The sequence below is a fragment of the Eptesicus fuscus genome, chromosome 22 (genome assembly GCF_027574615.1).
Source record: "Eptesicus fuscus isolate TK198812 chromosome 22, DD_ASM_mEF_20220401, whole genome shotgun sequence".
NCBI lineage: Eukaryota > Metazoa > Chordata > Mammalia > Chiroptera > Vespertilionidae > Eptesicus > Eptesicus fuscus.
Genome location: NC_072494.1, coordinates 20668250 through 20687784, shown reverse-complemented (window position 1 = coordinate 20687784; position 19535 = coordinate 20668250). Strand labels below are relative to the sequence as shown.

The 19535-nt window shown below is 35.5% G+C and overlaps 1 protein-coding gene across 3 annotated transcripts in view; it reads left to right on the top strand.

Annotated features, from left to right (window-relative positions):
* COP1 (COP1 E3 ubiquitin ligase) overlaps window positions 1-19535 on the top strand; it is a 109595-nt gene that overhangs the window by 12993 nt on the left and 77067 nt on the right. For 2 of the 3 annotated variants that reach the window (XM_054711489.1, XM_028152056.2), the window contains exons 4-6: window positions 2088-2164; window positions 3224-3343; window positions 9027-9095. In XM_054711489.1, coding sequence (XP_054567464.1) covers window positions 2088-2164; window positions 3224-3343; window positions 9027-9095 — 266 coding nt within the window. The remainder of the gene's footprint in view (window positions 1-2087; window positions 2165-3223; window positions 3344-9026; window positions 9096-19535) is intronic. The other variant, XM_028152057.2, reaches the window with a different exon arrangement.

Sequence of the window (19535 nt, the reverse complement as noted above, 5' to 3'; positions counted from 1 at the left end):
AAAATTATAATTATGAATATAGATTATCCTTCAGTTTCAGTGGTATATGAGATTTCTTGGTCAAATGCAATGTAATATATATGTAAAGCATTACAATTATTTAACCCATTTTTTTATTTCAATGGATAATTCTATAACTGAAACATTAAACTCTTATTTACACACTCCTCTTTATTCCCAGTACTACATTATTTCAAGCTCTCTTCTTTATCTTCCTTTGGTTATAATGATTACTTGTGAGATACATACCAGGCTCTTCAGAATCTGGGTCCAATCTAGCTACATTTCCAATCTTAGTTCTTAGTCCCTGTTAATCATTAACAAAATCACTGTGACCCTGTGTTTCAGCCATATTGATTTTAAATCACTTTATCTTCTGCTGTCTTATGACTTTGCCCCTTGCCTCCCCCTCCTCTATCTGAATTTTTTTCCACTTAGTTAATCTCTGTGTTCCTGTTTTGGCTCAATTCTAATGTCTCCTTCGACTGGAAGCCTATTTCTTAAATTTTGATTACTCCTCCTCTGTGTTCTTTGTAAATCTGTTTCAATGATAACACTGATTTTTTTACATTATGTTACAACTACTGCATCATATATATTTGTCTTCCTACTCTGAGCTACTTGAGTCTTGGATTGAGTGTTACTTAGTTTTAGTCTCACTCACTAAGATTGGATATCTAGTGTGGGCTTGATACCTCTCTTGTTTGTTAGAAAATATTTGTAGTTGGATTGTGGTGTAGTGGAAATTTTAGATAATTGGGTTTGTTTCCCAACCCTCTCATGTACTGTATGTCATGCTCTCTAATATTCCCTCATTTCTAAATGGGAAGAACAACCAATGGGATAATGTCTGTAAGTTAAAGTACCTACCTAGCCTAGTGTTAGTTTCCCTTTATCATTTTTTAAAAATCAGCTAGCTGTTAAAGACAGAACAATCCAATTAAAAGTGGCTTAACCATTAAGGAAAATGTATTGATTCCCATAAAAAGAATTTCTAGAACTAGTTAATTCTGTGGTTCTGTAATATTATCAAGTTCTTTACATCTTTTTGTTCCTCCACCCCCAGCATATGTATTGGGCGTAGGCTAGATCCCCTCAAGACTGCAGGATGGCTCTAAGCAGTTCCAGATATCATCCGTTCATGATGACAGGGAAAGAAATCGTTTTTCTCCTCTACTTCTCTTTCTGAAAGACAGCATTCCCCTCATTGGTCAAAACTAGGTCACATACTTAACCCCATGTCAGTCACTAGCAAGAGTATAAATGACTAGCCGAAACCGGTTTGGCTCAGTGGATAGAGCATCGGCCTGCGGACTCAAGGGTCCCAGGTTCGATTCCAGGTCAAGGGCATGTGCCTTGGTTGCGGGCACATCCCCAGTAGGGGGTGTGCAAGAGGCAGCTGATCGATGTTTCTCTCTCATTGATGTTTCTAACTCTCTATCCCTCTCTCTTCCTCTCTGTAAAAAATCAATAAAATATATTTAAAAAAACAAACAAACAAAAAAACAACAAAAACAAAACAAAACAAACAAAAAAAAGAGTATAAATGACTAGATTGGCTTAATTTAGTCAAGAATCATACCATGGATCTGAGGAAGGGTAGCCTCTGAAAGTATGTGGTAATCTGACACTTGAGAAAAATCTGCTGTTATTTAAATAAAAGATGGATGGTTTGTGGATAGGTAACTGACATTGTCTACCAGGATATTTATAGAAGAGTCAAACAAACAAAAAGAAAAAATACAAATCTTTGGTAGCTACCTCATAGACTCAACCAGTTACCATGGGGAGTCTCACACAGTGAAGAATTGTCTCTTTCCAAGTGCCAGCAGTGTCATTATTGAAATGTGTAAGAGTAGGTACATATTCTGAGAATTCTTCTCCTGTAGTAATAGTAGTATTAGTAATAATAGTAATAGTTTTACCAGGAGTAGCCTGTGACAAAACTGTTTTTAATTTGAAATTTCTGCATGGCATCATTTTAATTTGGAGCTTTTTAAACTTAAAATACAATTCATCTAAACAGAACAATTAGATGATATCTTTAACACAATTATGTGTGTTTCTTGTTTTGTTTTTATTTTCAGTGAATGAGCTCATTCTCAAACAGAAGCAAAGGTTTGAGGAAAAGAGGTTCAAATTGGACCACTCAGTGAGTAGCACCGTATGTTTCAACTCTTATTACTATTTTTAATAAATTTTAATTCATTTTTTTGTTTTAATATTAGATATTCAAATTTTAGTATATTGTTGATTTTTCTTAAAGGAAATTTGTTTATGATTGTTTTGTTCAATAAAGAACTTTCTTAACTGCATTGTTTAAAATTTACTGATCATCTTTTGGAAGGTCTGGTGGGATCACATTTAGATAGTTTGCTTGTAATACATGACAGTTGAAAGATTATACGGCATGGTAAAACTATGTGTGATAATTTGGGAAAAACTGCTGAAAGAGTCTCAATTTAAGAGAATTAACCCCAAATTATTGAGGCAGGTGAGCTTAAATTAAGACCTTACAACTAAATACAAAGTTGAAAATATGGCTAGAAAAAGAATGAAAACTCAGGCACTTATTCTGAAGGGAATTGCACCTTTAGAGACGCTGACAACATTTGTCTTGAATATGCCTTTCATATCTGTTATGTAAATAAATTTAAGGGGAAAAGAGTGTTTAAATGATCATGAGAAGGCAGTGGGAAGCCACTAGTTGGGAAAGAATAGGTTGGAACATTATAGTGTACTAGAGGCCTGGTGCACGAAATTTGTGAACGGGTAGGGTCCCTAGGCCTGGCTGGCGATCAGGGCCAATCTGCAGGGCAACCAGCAGGGCGATCTGTGGGGCCCCCTGCTGGCACCCTCCTTGGCTGGCCTGGTGCCACCCGCTCACTGGCCTGCCTCTGCTGCTGGTTGCCTCCCTCTGTGGGGCAACAGGTGGGGCAATCGGCAGGGGAGGGGGGGGTGACCTCCGCTGGTACCCGCCTTGGCTGGCCTGGGGCCTGACGGCTGGGGGCAGCTCCTGCGTTGAGCATCTGCCCCCTGGTGGTCAGTGCGCCTCATAGTGACTGGTTGTTCTACCGGTCAGTTGATTAGCATACTAGGCTTTTATTATATAGGATTTTTGTTATCTGTGTAATAAACATTAGGAAGTAGCAGTTAAACGTTTGTTTTAGACGCTAAAATAATCTTCTTAGAAAGTTATTGTGTTACTTTTCTTCATTTTTAGAATGGCCACAGGTGGCAAATCTTTCAAGATTTACTGGGAACTGACCAAGATAACCTTGATTTGGCCAATGTCAACCTCATGTTGGAATTACTAGTACAGAAGAAGAAACAACTGGAAGCAGTAAGTGGTAGCTGAACTTAAAAAAAAACATTGATTTAAATGGTGCTGTTTATTGCATTGTAAAAGATCTAGAAATGTTTATAAATAATACGGTAGTGTCACTTAATCCATCCAATTTTATTCAGCAGGAAACACCTTCAAGGTGTCATTTATAACAGATTCTCCTTTCTCAAGTAAAAGAAAGAACAAAATGCTTGTAATATAACTTAGAGCGGCCAGTTTGTATTAACAAAAGCTGAGTGTTAAGAAAGATCATGAGAAAGTACAATTTTATTTTAATAAGTAACAATTATATTGGTTGTCTTCTAATGAATATATTCTTTGCATATTGTCCCCTCTTTACATACAAGATTTGAAGTAGAAAATAGAGATTATTTTTATATACATAAAGTCCTCCGAAAAGGTGTCCATTGGTAGAGCAGTAGTCTGTTGCTTAATTAAGGGCATTTAGAAAGATGGGAACTGGAATTGAATATATCCAGTCTGATGTAATGAAATGTAAATAAATATAAAATTGCATTTATTTCATGTAAAAATGTAAAATGTGAATTTGCATGTATTAGGAATTGAATATGATTCGTCATAAGCAATGCACCCCTTAAGCAAATACCCACCCTGACCTAGCTTAAATAAGAAGCAGATACTTATTGATAAGATAAGGGAGAGAAAGGAAGAGGGAGAGAGATAGAGAAACATCAATGATTGGCTGCCTCCTGCATGCTCCATACTGGGGATTAAGCCTGCAACCCAGGCATGTGCCTTGACTGGGACCTATGGGTTCATAGGTCGACACTCAACCACTGAGCCACGCCACCCAGGTGTGGGGGGCTTAAATCTTTACTTATTTTAGTTTTATTGCGGTATAATTGACATATAGCATTGTATAATGGTAGTGTGTGTTTTTTTCCTTGTGATGAGAACTTTAAAAATTTACTTTTAGCAGTTTTCAAATACAGGAGCATTAATTATAGTCATCGTGTTGTACATTATTGCATCCTCAGAACTTAATATCCTATCCTATCTAATAATAGAGTAACATGTAAATTGCCATCACTCTGCTACGCCCACGATTGGGCGGCGGGAGGCTGGGGGGCGGGACTCGGGGTGGCCTATCTGGCCATTAAGAGGCACAGATCCGCTGCCACTGAGGGGGGCTACCCTGCTGTTGAGAGGCGCAGGGGGCGGAACTCCCGCCCCCCCCCCCCATGCCTCTCAACAGCCTGCCACGGACACCCAGCTGCGCCTCTCAACTGCAGGGTAGCCAGGTGTCCGCGGCAGCCCCCCTCAGCGGCCGCGGACCATCAAAAGTGGGGGAGCTAGGTGCCTGTCCGCTCCGGCACCAGTGGACAGGCACCCAGCTCCACCGCGAAAAGCGAAAGCGCGTAGGGGACCCTACATGTGCATGATTCAATCATGCACTGGGCCTCTAGTATCTTATAACTGGAAGTTTGTATCTTTTGGCCAACTTTATCCAATTTTTCCTCCCCCTGATTTTGGCAACCACAAATCTGAACTCTTTTCTCTAGGTGTTTTTTTTCTTGTGTGTGTGTGTGTCTGTTTGTTTTGTTTTTAAGATTCCACAAATAAGTGAGATCATACAGTATTTGTCTTTCTCTTTCTGAGTTATTTCACTTACCATGATGTTTTCAAGGTCCATCCATGTTGTTGCAAATGACAAAATTTTATTTTTTATGGCTGAGTACAATAGTGTTTCATTGTGTGTATGTATGTGTGTATACATACACCATTCTGTGGTTTGCCTTTTTTTTTTTTTTTTTTATCATTTCTTTTGCTGTGTAAAAGCTTGTTTTTAAGCTTTGTTAGGTTGGACCAGAACAGATAATTTGTCTAGGTTAATTTGCCCCACTAATTGAGGTAACTTTTTTGAGAACTCTACCTGCTGCCTGTGTATTTCAAGGTTTTTCTACTCTGGCTCCTGGGAAAATGTAATATTTCTGTTTTTTTTGTCTGAAATCCATTGTTTCATATCTGGCCTGCTGTTTTGTTGTTTAAGGAGGAGTGTGAATTCTCTATTTCTCACTACATTTTAGCCAGATGTAGAAGTTCAATTTGTATGCTTTTGGTCTGTTGAAAAAAATTTTTTAAAATATATTTTTATTGATTTCAGAGAGGAAGGGAAAGGGAGAGAGAGATTGGAACATCAATGATGATAGAGAATCATTGATCAGCTGCCTCCGGCATGCTCCACTCTGGGGATCGAGCCCAAAACCTGATCATGTGCCCTTGACTGGAATCGAACCTAGGACCCCTCAGTCCTTAGGCCAAAGCTCCATCCACTGAGCCAAACCAGCTAGGGCTGGTCTGTTGAAATATATTGTGGTTTTCATTATATGGTATATGGTCTATTTTGTTAAATGATAACTTGCATTTGAAAACAGCATTGCTCTTTATTGTAATGCTTTTATAAAATTGATTATGTAGTATGCTAATATTATTCAAATCTTTTTTCCTCCTAGCTCTGTCAGTTACTGATAAGGATATGTTAAAAATATAATTTAGATTGTCCATTTTTCATTGTTTTCTGTGATTTTTGCTTCATGTATTTTGAAGCTCCTTATTAGGTGCAGGTGTCCCAAAAAATGTATACATGTCTAGGATTTTTATGTCTTCTGGATGAATTGTTCCATTTGTCATTATGAATTGTATTTGATTATCACTTGAAATATTCCTTGTTCTGAAGGTGGTTGTAGTTAATCTGTGCTACTAGAAGTGCATATACTACCAGAAGTGCATATCCTTTAGCATTTTATTGACAGTAGATTTAAGGAAAATAGACAAATATGCAAATTGACCACACCTAATAATAGACAAATATGCAAATTGACCACACCTTCGCTACACCTAAGCCACGCCCACCAGCCAAGCCACACCCCACAAACCAATCAGGACGAGTATGCAAATTATCCCAACAAAGATGGCGGCTAATTTGCATATCAAGACAGCGTCGAAAGAAGCCAAGAGCTGCAGAAGGGAGTAAAGCTTCGAAGAAGCAAGCAAGCCAGTGGGGAGGAGAAGGGAGGAGCGAAGTCAGGGCCGGGGGTGAAGGGAAAAGCAGGCGGGCTGGTGGAGAAGGCGGGGCGGGTGACAAGGGCGGAAAGGAGGCGGGGTAGAGTGCAGCAGGAAATCCTATTGCAGGATTTTTCCTGCAACGGGAATGCTAGTGTATTGATAAAGAGGAAATTAACCACCTAAATCATAGTAACAGTTACATAAGACATGGCAAAATGACTCTTCATTTGTAAAATGTTACCTGCTTATTTTATAGATAGGGACTTAAGCCAAGTAGGGGAAGCACTCAAAGTTTTATAAGATTTTTAGGTTAGAATCCTTTCTCTAATACCGGAAAAGTCAAGTCTTACCTTGTTTTGTCTTCTCTTCTGTCTATCCCACCTCCTCCCCCTCTTGCTTTTCTTTCCTCTTCCCTTGTCTTAAAATCCAAGTAATAAATAGTACTCCTAATTTACAAAGTCAAATGATATTCCAGGATCAAAGGAAAAGTGTTGTTGTTGTTTTTACCATAAAGCTTAGGATGCTCTCCCTCTTTTCTACAAATTTTCTACAAATCATTCTTCACCTATTTACATGTCCTAGTTGATAGACAGAATTGAAGTATTCACACTTACTATTTTGAAGGTAGTTTGTACACTTTCTTTGCAAATGAACTGTATTCTTTATTAATAGTCTTGGTTGTGCATATTCCTTTTTGTATAAAGATGTGATCTTGGCTCTCTAGCCATTAATAATCTGGAGCCAGTTATAAATAATCAGTGTGAAGAGTCCCAAGAAGTAGTCCCAATGTATCCTGGGATACATTGTCATATTGTTGGGACACAGAGCCCCTGTTTGTTCTGTGGGATAGTTTAACTTCTCAGGAATGTGTCTCAGGTTCAATAAATGCCAGTTTGTTCTTCAAGAAAAAACTTCACTTTAAAATCTCATCATACCATGCTTTACAAAAGTATGTATTCATTTATTTTTATTTTGAGAGTATGTTTATTAAAATGGGGGACAGTGAAACAAGAAAGGACTTAGGATAGAAAAGCAACAGGAGAGACGAGGAAGGGCTGCTTTAGCTCTCTAGAAACATTATGGGAAAGAAGTGAACCAAGGTGGGGCTGCTGTCAATTCACTGGAGGGTCAGAGAAAAGGGGGCCTTGGGGACAGATTTAGGGTTAGCCCAGGATGAGCTGCCTCTGCCCATTGCTCCCCTGATCGCACGTCTCCTTGGGTCCCTTAGAATTTAGGAGAAACACGCCTGTGGGGGAAAAAGGAGAGAAAGGGAAAGGAGTGGCCTTGCTCCCAGGAGGGAATGCACACCTACTTAGTTGTGATACATTAATTCAGTTGTGTTTGTTAATTGGAATATCTTAATGTGATTTTCAGTTCAGATTTGCCTCCTTTGTCCTTATTTTTCTTGGCTTAAACATTTAATTGAACTATTTTGCCTCTTATTCTTTAAAATGTTTTTTAAAGAATATATCCCCAAAGGGGATATCCTCTGGGAATGGAGGTGAAGTGGCCACACTCTTTTGTAGTAAATGTAATATCTTAGTGATGCTTCAAATTTTGATGGGCTTATTCTTATCATCTGGGGAATTATTAAACACATGTATTCCTAGAATCTTTTCTAGAGTCATAGAATCAGGTAAAACCTGCCCCAGTGTTTATTTTAACAACTGGCTGCTATGATTCTGATGCATAGCCAGGTAAATGCAAGTTTTACTAACCCTTTGTATGCCATAAGTGTCTGTAGAGGCAAGAGGGATGGTTTACGTTTTGGATGCATGGCAGTTAACTGGTAATCTCTCTTATTTATTTTTGTTTGTTTTGAAAGTGTTCCACTGGCATTTTTATTCTATTTTTCAAATATATATGAAAAATTATAATTATATTTGTTCATAAACTATCTCATTGCAATTCCATTTTGATTTTCTTTTTACATATATTTATTGATTCACTTGCAATTCCTTAATGCTTTGTGTTAAAAAATATGTTTTTTGTAATTACATTTTTTGATACCCAGAAAATGTTAAGCTTATTTATAATAATCATTTATCTGTTACATTTTTGTTTGTTACCAAGTTGGGTTATTTACCCTTTCCTTCACTTGATTATATTAAAATTTTGTTTTTAAGTGTTTGATTTTGACTGAAATCTTCTATAAAACTGTATTAATTGTCACATCTGTGAGTAGGTAATAATCAGAAATAGTAAATTTGACTTCTGATATATGGATTTTTTTTTCATTTATCATGCTTCTTACTCCCTTGTAAATGAAATTCTTATGGGGAAAGTAATGTTAGTGTATAGAATCTCTACTCTGTCAGTTCTATCATGATTTTTTTCTTGATGTTGTATTGGTATGATTGGAAATAGAAAGGCAAGACAGATAGCAGAATTGCCACTTACCATGAGTAGTTTTTTAGCAAGGTAGATGAGGAATGTAATTTAAGGCACCTTTTTCTTAAAATTAGTTTTAGTTTGGGGGAAAATGGTTTGCTTTTTAAAATTCCAATTAGCAAATGGGAAAACTGAATAGAAGTAATAGACTGACTTAAATGGATGCATTAAGTTGTTTCCTACTGATTATATTATGGTATTAAAGAAAACGTTGAACTCATAGTTATATTTTTATAAGAACAATTATAATTTTCTATTATAGGAATCACATGCAGCCCAACTACAGATCCTTATGGAATTCCTCAAGGTTGCAAGAAGAAATAAGAGAGAGGTATATTATTTTGTGTATTTTACATAATGTTTTATTTACTGTTGTTGACTATTTCCATTTCTCCCCCATTTTTGTAAAGGCATACCAGGTGAAAAAATTTTTTAAATATTTAAAAAGCATTTGAGTTTTCTTAAGCTTTATTTTAACTTCTTTTACCTTTACAACTTGATTCTTTAAAAATCGCTTTTTTGGAAATGTACATAGGATTGCATGAAGTGAGTTACCTCAAAGCTGTGAAGAATATAAAATAGAATTCTTGAATGACAGCCCAACCTTCACCCTGAAAGAAAATTTAGGAAATAGAGCCTTAGGTAGAAAGGGTTACAATTTTTGTAATGATAAAAATGCATGATGGGGTAAAAACAAGTAAAAACAGCTACCTATTTAGAACTTGGAAGATGTAAGTCATGCAGGATAGCTAGAAGATATTTTTATGAACAATTTTATAACTGGAATGTTCTAATTTTTTTTTTTGGAATGTTCTAATTTAACATTATAAAATTCCTTAGTCATATCACACTTGTACTAAGTATAGAAAAATCAAAGGCAAAATCCTATGCCCTTTGTAGCATGCTAAAATAACTTTGAAAGTTGTTTTATATTTAAATTCCTATCTCAAATCTCATGTATTTTTATTTTGAGTTGTCTAATTAGGATACTTTTTACTCATTAAGAAATATGACCACCTATTATTATGTGCTAGGTCCTCGGCTATCTTTATTATTTTTGAAAATTAAAAGATGAGAAATGTCTCTATTTTGATGAAATACTTTAAGTGTGCATTGCCAGAACCTTATATTATCTTAATTTGATAACTCCCTTTTTTTGATTATTCATGATATGTATTTTAAACTTTTTAGATAAAAGCTTTGTATTATGCTAGTGTTTATAGCTAATTATTTTTTACATGGCTTATGACTGTATTTTTCTTATCTTTAACTTTTGTTAACAATTTTTATTTTAATATGTCTGTTATCAAAAACACTTATCTTCATTATAAATTTAAGATTTATATTCCCTTTTTTTCTAGGTACTTTAAACTTTAATATGTGTGAGGATCTTGTTAGAATTCAAATTCTGATTAAGGGTGTGTGTGTCGGATTTTGGTAATCTACATTTCTAGCAAGCTTCAGTTGATAATGCTCTTGGTCCTTGGATCACACTTTGAATAACAAAGTTGAAAATTTTATAATATATGGAAATAAAATTATTAATTGAGTATGTACACTCAACATTTTTTCTATAGAAAATTCTTTGGAAGAGTGATAATTTTTCATATTCCATACAATACCCTACTTCTAAAACAGAATGTGCAATTGTTTTGCAGTAGTTGTACATGTTTCTTTTGCCTTAGACTTTGAACTTACTGAGACTGAGATTCAGTACATAGGAAATTGCCTAATAATGAATGACTAAATGAATCAGTTAAGTATCTGGGGGTTAAACGGAATGGCTGGCCATTGTCTGTATCCTGCGTTATTTAAGGTTTTCATTAGCACCTGAGGTTTTTTGGTGCTTCTCTAGGGGTCTATTAATGCTTACAATAAATTGTTAGATTTGAAATTGTTTCAGGTAATGAGAACATAGCATAATACTGTTAAAAAAGCTGTAAGGGTTCTGAGGTTTTTAATCTTACTAGCAAGTTAACAAGTTAGCCTGCCACAGTTTATAGATGCTGGCAGCAGACGTGTGACTCCTGCGTTGGAGGTAAAGGACTTAATTGTATCAGTCTGGCAGCATCAGCCTCGTGTTTGCATCAGTTTCTTGTGACCCCCACGTTCTGTACGGGCAATGTAGAGATGGATCCAGTTGACACTGCACATACATGGATTTATATTACAACTAAGGAACCCTGAACTTAGGAAACCCCAGTCTTTTTAAAGGGGTCTACTAGCAAACCTGTCCAACCTTGATGCAGGGACACACTTCTTATTATATTGATCAGAAACTAAATCTGCCCTGTTTCCTGGAAGAAGCACTGTTTCTGTCTTGACAGGACATTCTTTATACATAATTGAAAAGATATTTAGAACAGTATCTATCACAAGATGAGCAGAAGTGTTAGAGGTCAATGGAGAATTGGTTCTTAACAATAACTCTTTCTTGTGATCCTAATTTGTCCTCTCTCTAATTTGGTGTTTCTCTATTTTTGTTATTAAATGTCTGGAGTAATAGTGCTGTAGAATTTTTCAGCTTAACTTAATTCAAAGTAATGTGATCTTGTGAATGATTCATTTTAGTTATCTTTGGTCCATATTTTATCATGGTAAACAGTTTAACCAAGATCCATACTACTGTAGTTCCAGGTACTTCTGAATATTGGTGCCTCTTCTGTGCACTGATTATATTGTCAATAATACATTTTGGTTTTCTTGTGTTCAGTATATCCATCATTCAGTGATTTTCGAGTATTTAAAGTTTAATTACACATGGGACTTTGAGGAGCTAGGTTAACAATCTTTTAAACATTTGAAAATTTGGAGCTAGGTTAACATACTTTAAAAAATTTACCTGTTACTTAGATTACATTTCATAAATTTCTTCATGATTGAAGTTGGGTACAGTAGTGATTTGTAATCATAATAAACTTTAGTCTAGAAAATATAGTCGAATAATACTTCAAGATTTAGTGCAGATGGAATAAAGTGAGTGGTTATATTTTTTTGCATATATTATAAAGTATATGTTCATATTTAATCCTCAAAACTAATATAATTGTTAGAAGTCTTATCTCTTATAGTATAATTTATACCTGGACTTAAGTAAAATACAGAATGATCAGGAGGCAAAGTACTGCTTTTGAATTTATTTTCCTAAGATTAGCATTCAGATTTTGAAAATTAACTTTGTGATTTCTTATTTATTCATTCCTTCCTTTTTCCCTCCCTCCTTTCCCTTTCCTCTCTCCCTCCTCCCTCTCCCTCCTTCTTCACCCAAGGATATGTTTAGAAAGAGGAAGAGAGAGAGAGAGGTGGGGAGAGAGAGAAAAACAGAGAAACATTGATTGGTTGCCTCCTGGACCTGAATGGAGCCCAAAACTTTTTGGTGTATAGGACAATGCTCCAACCAACTGAGTGAGCCACCTGGCCAGGGCCATACTTAACTTTTAATTGGGGTTATGATGAGTCTTGGTTTAGACATTGATGTATACCAAAAAGAAGTAGAATCTGCCTTTCAGATTTAACATATTAATTCCAATGTCACATCTTCCTAGTATTTTAGGGTATTAGGATCCTATCTTTAATTTTCATTTTTTACTTATTTTACCCTACTGACTCTTTCAAATATGAAGAGACGGGATTGTGCATTTATTAGACCTCTGAATTAGTTATCTATTGTTGTGTAATAAGCTACCCTCAAATTTAATGGTTTCAAACATCAAACATTTACTATCCTGGGTGCAGTGTAACTGAGTGCCTTGGCTCAGGGTTTCTTACTAACCTACAAACTGTTGGCCAGGATGGCAGTTATCTCAAGGTCCCACTGGGATAGGAACCATTCCAAGCTCACTCACTGGCTCTTGGAAAGAAATGCCAATTTCTTGCCACAAGGGCTTCTCCATAGGATAGTTTACTACATGGCAGCTGGCTTCCCTTTGGAAGCACATGAGAAAACGAGAGATTTTGAAAACAGCAGTCACATACTTTTTGTAACTGAATCTTGGAAGTGACATCCCAACATGAGGACTACTGTTTTCTGTTCATTAAAAGCAAATCATTCGTTCCAGCCCACACAAAGAGAGGGAATTTAGAAGGGTATGAATACTAAGAGGTGGGGCTATTTGGAAGCTATCTTAGAGCCTGTCTACCACAGCATTTAACCAATTTGTAACTGAACATGTTATTCTTCATATTCAGATTGAACCATCAGGCTTTGGTTTCCATATAAAAGCCAGTCTCATCTGTGCAAATTTGTACTAGCATTTGAACAGTTGCTTTATATTTTTTTTATTTCATTTTTAAATGTACTTTTGGATATTTGTGATACCTGTTTAATTTACTGTAACAGGACAGTTTTGAGGAGTCCTGGTTTCTTTTTGGTTTGTTTGGAATGTTAATGGATTGAATTTTTCAGTGTTTTTATATGAAGTAAAACACAGGAAAGTTTATTAAGCAAATTTACAGTTTAAGAATCATAGTAGAGTGACCATCCATGTACCACCATCCTGATTAAACAATAGATTATTGCTAGGAACCCTGAAGTTTCTTCCCTTTTTCAGATTATATCCTTCCTCCTTGGCCTTTAGGGAGTTAATATTCTGATATTTATGGTAATCACCTTCTGTTTTTCTTTATTGTTTTGATGCCTAACTATTTATGTTTCTATTTTATTTATATTACCTAAATATACTTCTGTAGATATATTTTGTTATTGTCGTCTTTGGCTCAATGTTAAGCTTCATCCATATTGTTGTATATGGCTGTATTTGATTTGTTTTTTGTTGTATTCTATTAAATGAATATACCCCATTTTTGTTGCTGATGGACTATTGAGTTTTTGGTTTCCGACTATTTTCAAAAGGCTACTATTTTATATATGTAACCAGATGTATATTAGCATATATATCTGTATGGGATGTATGTAGAAGAGGAAATGATGAGTCAAGTTATGTACAAACTGTTTTACTAAGCACTTGCGTTACTTAGTTACACTTCCTAGGGGCATTGTATGAGTATTCCTATCACACTGAACTTGTGGCAATACTTGGTATTAATAGATTTTTCAGCTTAGCTGATCTTTGGGGTATATATTGCTCTCTTTATGGTTTTAATTTGCATTTTCCTGATGACTAATTTGGTTGAGCACCTGGTGCTATGTTTATTGGCCATTTACATTTTTTGTGTATGTGTGAAATACTTGCTTAAGGCTTTTAGCATATTTTCTGATTTTCTTAATGTTTTGTTGTTTATATATAAGATAAAAATTCTTTGTCTTTCTTATCTGTCTGCCTATCTATCTACCTACCTACCTATAGCAAATATTTCCTCCTCTAATGGTCTTAATTGATGTCATTTGATGAGCAGAAGTTTCTATCTTTACTAGAGTCAAATTTATTCATCTTTCCTGTTATAATTAGTACCTTTTGTGTCAGGTAAAGAATAATTTTCCTCTGGAGGTCATGAAGACATTTTTGCTATATTGTCTATTTGAAGCTTTAATTCTTTATTTTTCACATTCAGATGTATAATATACTTGGAAATTGATTGTGTATAATGTGAGGGATAGGGAACTTTTCATATGGATAACCAGTTGTCTAAGCATTCTTAACTAAAGAGTTCATCATTTCCCCATTGCTCTGATATACCATCTTTGTCATACATAATGTGTCCATGTATGTGTGGGTCTGTTTCTAGTTTCTTTCATATATGTCTATTTGTCTTTTTTCGGGGGGGAGGGGCAAAACAACATTGTATTAAATACTAGAACTTTAAAGTAAGCATATGTTCTTTATGAATGTCTCAGGTATTCATGGGCCTTTGTATTTCTATATAAATTTTAGAACCAACTGGTATATTTCTGTGATATACCTGTGATTTTTTTATTAGGATTACTCTGTAGATCAGTCTGGGAGACTATATCGTTACAATATTGAGTCTTCTAACCCATAAACATGATATTTTTCTCCATAGAGTTGGGTCCTTAAGAATGTCCTACAAAATTTTGATATGTTTCAGGGTAATATTTTTATACATCTTTATTTTAGATTTGTTCTTAGTTCTTCAATCATTTTTTATGCTATTGTAAATGAAGTCCATGTCTTTAATTTCAGTTTTCTTACTGTTGCTGGTATGTAGAAATACAGTAGATTTTTACTCATACATGTTTTTGCATCCAGCAACCTCATTAAACTCTCATTAATTCTAATTGTTTGTAGATTCTTTTCTGTTTTCTGTGTACACATCATCATCTGCAAATAACAGTTTAGTTTCTTCCTTTATGATTCTTATATCTTTTATTTATTTTTCTTGTCTTACTCTGCTGGCTAGGACATCCGGTACAATGATGAATAGAAGTGGTGATAGCGGGGCATCCCTAGTCTTGGTGCTGATCTCAAAGTGAAAGCTTTCGGCGTGTCACCATTAGGTATGATGTTTTCTATAGGTTTTTCCTAGGTACTTTTTATCATTCAAGGAAGTAAATTTTTATTCACAGTTTCCTAAGAGGATCTTTTTTTTTCTTTAATCATTAGTGGGTGTTCATTGTACATTCTAATCATTAGTTTGATTTAACATTAAAAAGTAAATAAACTGCACAAAGAGACCAACTGTCCTGATTTGCTCAGGAATAGTTTTATCACAGAATGTTCTGCATTCTAGGAAACCCCACCAAGACGGTTGTTCACCTTATTTGCATCCCTTATGTAAACCAAACTTGGTCATGATGTATGTCCTCTTATAGGTTGTTTGGTATGGTAATGTTTTGTTTAGGATTTTTGCATCTTCTATACATGCATCTTCTATACATGGTGGATTGTCTTATAATTATTTTTATACTGGTCTTGCCCAGTTTTGCTATAAGTATTGTTTGTTTTATCAAACAAGTTAGGGAATAAACCCTCTACTATTTTCTGGAAGAATTTGTGTAGTCTAGGAAGGATATCTTGATCGAATGTTTAAAGATCTTACTGGAGAAGCTATCTGGACCTGTTCGTTTGCAGTTTTATACTGTTGATTCAGTTGCTTGAATAGTTATATACCTATTCAGGTTTTTGTTTTAAATGTCACTTTTGATATGTTATATTCTCTCCAGGTGTTACCTATTTCATCTAAATTTTCTAATTTATTGGCATAAAATATCTCAATATTAAAATTTTAAAGTCTCCAGAGTTTTTAGTGATGTCCTTCATTCCTGACTGCTGATTAGTGCTGTCTTTCCCTCTTTTTTGTCTTGATTAGTTCTTGCCAGGGATGTATCAGTTTTGAGTCTTATTTAAAAACCAAGTTTTGGCTTTATGTTCTCTACTTAGTTTTGCTTTCTATTTTATTAATTTATGCTCTTTATAATTTCCATCCTTCTACTTTTTTTTGGGTTCCTTTTCTAATTTGTTAACTTGGTAGTACATATGCAGACTTTTTTCTAATATAGCATTTAAGGTCAAATTTTTTTAAAAGCTGAATTTAATGATTTTCGTCTGACATATTGTTTGTTATTCCTTAGTTCGAAATAGTTTCTAATTTTTATTATAGTTTTTCTTAAGCCAGTGTGTTATTTTATAAATAAATTACTTAATTACTTGGACATGGAGATTTTCTTGTCTTTTTGTTATAGATTTCTGTTATAATTGGATTGTCAGAAAATACATGGTTTTATTCGTTTGAATATGATATTTGCATCATCACCTAGTAGTTGGTTACATTTAGAAATGTTTTGTGCTCCAAAATAATGTGGGTTTTTTTGCAATTGCTTGGTGCAGTGTAAAGTTTGTTGAATATAAGGTGATAATTTTCTGCATTCTTATTGATTCTTTGTTTCCTTGTTACATCAATTACTGAATCATATTATAGGGGGAGTTTCTTATGCAGAAAAGGTTTGTGTCCATTCTGCCAGACTTGTTTCTTTTTTCTGTTTTTTGTTGTTGTTGTTTATTTTTCTTGTTTTTATCCTTATGGGTTACTTGTATGTTTTTAGTTATTGTTTTAAAAAATAGGTTTTTATTGATTTCAGAGAGAGAGGAGAGAAACATCAATGAAAGAGAATCATCCATTGGATGTCTCCTGCACACCCCCTACTGGGGATCGAGCTCACAACCTGGGCATGTGCCCTGACTGGGAATTGAACTGTGACCTCTTAGTTCATGGGTTGATGCTTAGTCACTGACCCATACTGGTCTGAGCTACTTGGATGTTTTTATTTAAAAAATATTTTTATTGATTTCAGAGAGAAAGGGAGAGGAAGAGATAGAAACATCAGTGATGAGAGAGAATCATTGATTGGCTGCCTCCTGCCTGGCCCCCGCTGGGGATCAAGCCTACAACCCAGGCGTGTGCCTTGACCAGGAATTGAATCGTGACCTGATTCATATGTCAACACTCAACCACTATCTTAGGTGTTTTTTAGGGGTTACTCTAAGTATTACATTGTACAGTCTAACTTATCACAGTCTACTGGTATTGATGTCTACTTACATTTGCTTTTAAGTAAGGAATCTTAATTGCCCCCTATGGTCCAATTTTTTTTTTGGGGGGGCGGGGGGTGGTGGCGGGTTCTTGCTTATACTACATTTCTTCTCAACCTAAAAAAAGTTTCTGTGGAAGGGCTGAGTCAAGCCTGCCATTATAGAACATAGGTATTATTAATTTTCACTTCATATGACTAAATTAGCTTTGCTTTTGGTGGTAACTCTATTTTGAGTTTGTGTGTGTGTATCTGTTCAAAAACTTTGTGTGTTTTTTTATTGTTTAAAGTATTACATGACTCCTTTCTTCCCCGACTAACCCCTCCACCCCACCACTCCTACCCCCGAGGGTGAGCCCCGATCGCCCCAGTGTCTATGTCCATTGGTCATGCTAATATGCATGCATACAAGTCTTTTGGTTGATCTCTAATCCCCCCCTCTCCTACCTACTCCCCGAGGTTGGACGGTCTGCTCAGTGCCACCTTGTCTCTGGATCCATTTTTGTTCATCAGTTTATGTTGATCATTATATCCCACGTATGCATGAGATCATGTGATACTTATCTTTCTCCGACTGACTTATTTCGCTTAGCATAATGTTCTCCAGTTCCATCCATGCTGTTGCAAATGGTAAAAGTTCCTTCTTTTTTATAGCAGCACTAGAGGCCCAGTGCACGAAATTCATGCACAGGTAGGGTCTCTAGGCGTGGCCGGCAATCAGGGCCAGCCCGGGCCTTCCTTCCCCTGGCTGCTGGTTGCTGGCCGGGGCATTCCTTCATTCCATGCTGCCCCCTGGTGGTCAGCACATGTCAAAGCCAATGGTCAAACTCCTGGTAGGTCGAACTCCCAAAGGGATAATTTTCATATTAGCCTTTTATTATATAAGATAGTATTCCGTTGTGTAGATGTACCACAGTTTTTTAATCCACTCATCTGCTAATGGGCACTTAGGCTGTTTCCAAATCTTAGCTATTGTAAGTTGTGCTGCTATGAACATAGGGGTGCATATGTCCTTTCTGATTGGTGTTTCTGATTTCTTGGGATATAGTCCTAGAAGTGGGATTACCGGGTCAAATGGGAGTTCAATTTTTAACTTTTTGAGGAAACTCCATACTATTTTCCATAGTGGCTGCACCAGTCTGCATTCCCACCAGCAGTGCATGAGGGTTCCTTTTTCACCACATCCTCACCAGCACTTGTCCTTTGTTGATTTGTTAATGATAGCCATTCTGACAGGTGTGAGATGGTACCTCATTGTTTTGATTTGCATCTCTCGGATGATTAGAAAAAAACTTTGATTTTTTAGAGCAGTTTTAAACTTTGTTTTTTTTCACAGCAAATTGAGAGGAAAGTACAGAGATTTCCCATATACCTTTTGCACTCACATATGCATAGCCTCCTCATCATCGACATTCCTCACCAGAGGGAACATTTGTTCAAGAACCTACACTTACTCATCATAATCACACAAAGCCCATAGTTTACTTTAGGGTTTATTCTTGGTTTTATACATTATGTGGATTTAAAGTGTATAATTTCATATATGTATCATTATAATGTCATACAGGAGTATTTGCACTGCCCAAAATTTCGCTATACTCTACCTATTCATCCCTTCCTATACTCCCAAACCCTGATAACCACTGATTTTTACTGTCTCCATAGTTTTGCGTCTTCCAAAATATCAGAGAGTTGGAATCATGCAACTTACAGATTTTTATTTTATTTTGTTTATTTCTTCTTAGTTTATAGCCTTTTGGATTTGCTTTTTAAAATGTAGTAATATGCATTAATTTTCTTCCATATCTTTTTAGGCTTGACAGCTCATTTTTTCTTAGCACTGAATAATATAGTCCATTGTCTGGATGTAACACTATTTATCCATTTACCTTCTGAAAAATGTATTGATTGGCAATTATGAATAAAACTGCTATAAACATGTTTTTCTGTGGTCATAAGTTTTCAGTTCCTTTGAGTAAATACCAAGGAGTGTAATTGCTAGATTATATGATAAGGGTATGTTTGATTAAAAAAAACCCCACAAAACTGCTGAACTGTTTTTTAGAGTGGTTGTATGTACCATTGTACATTCCTACCACAATAAAGGAGAGTTTTTGTTGCTGCACATCTTCATCATCGTTTGGTTTTGTCAGTGTTCTGGATTTTAGATGTCTAATAGGTGTGCAGTGGTTATGTCATTATTATTTGTATAAATTAAGTTCTGCTACTCTTTTTTAAACCAGCTATTTTCTGAAAATGTACCAGTATTCGTTTGTTCAGTTTTGAATGCCATCTGATTGAAGTAGTCTTGGAGTATTGTAAAAA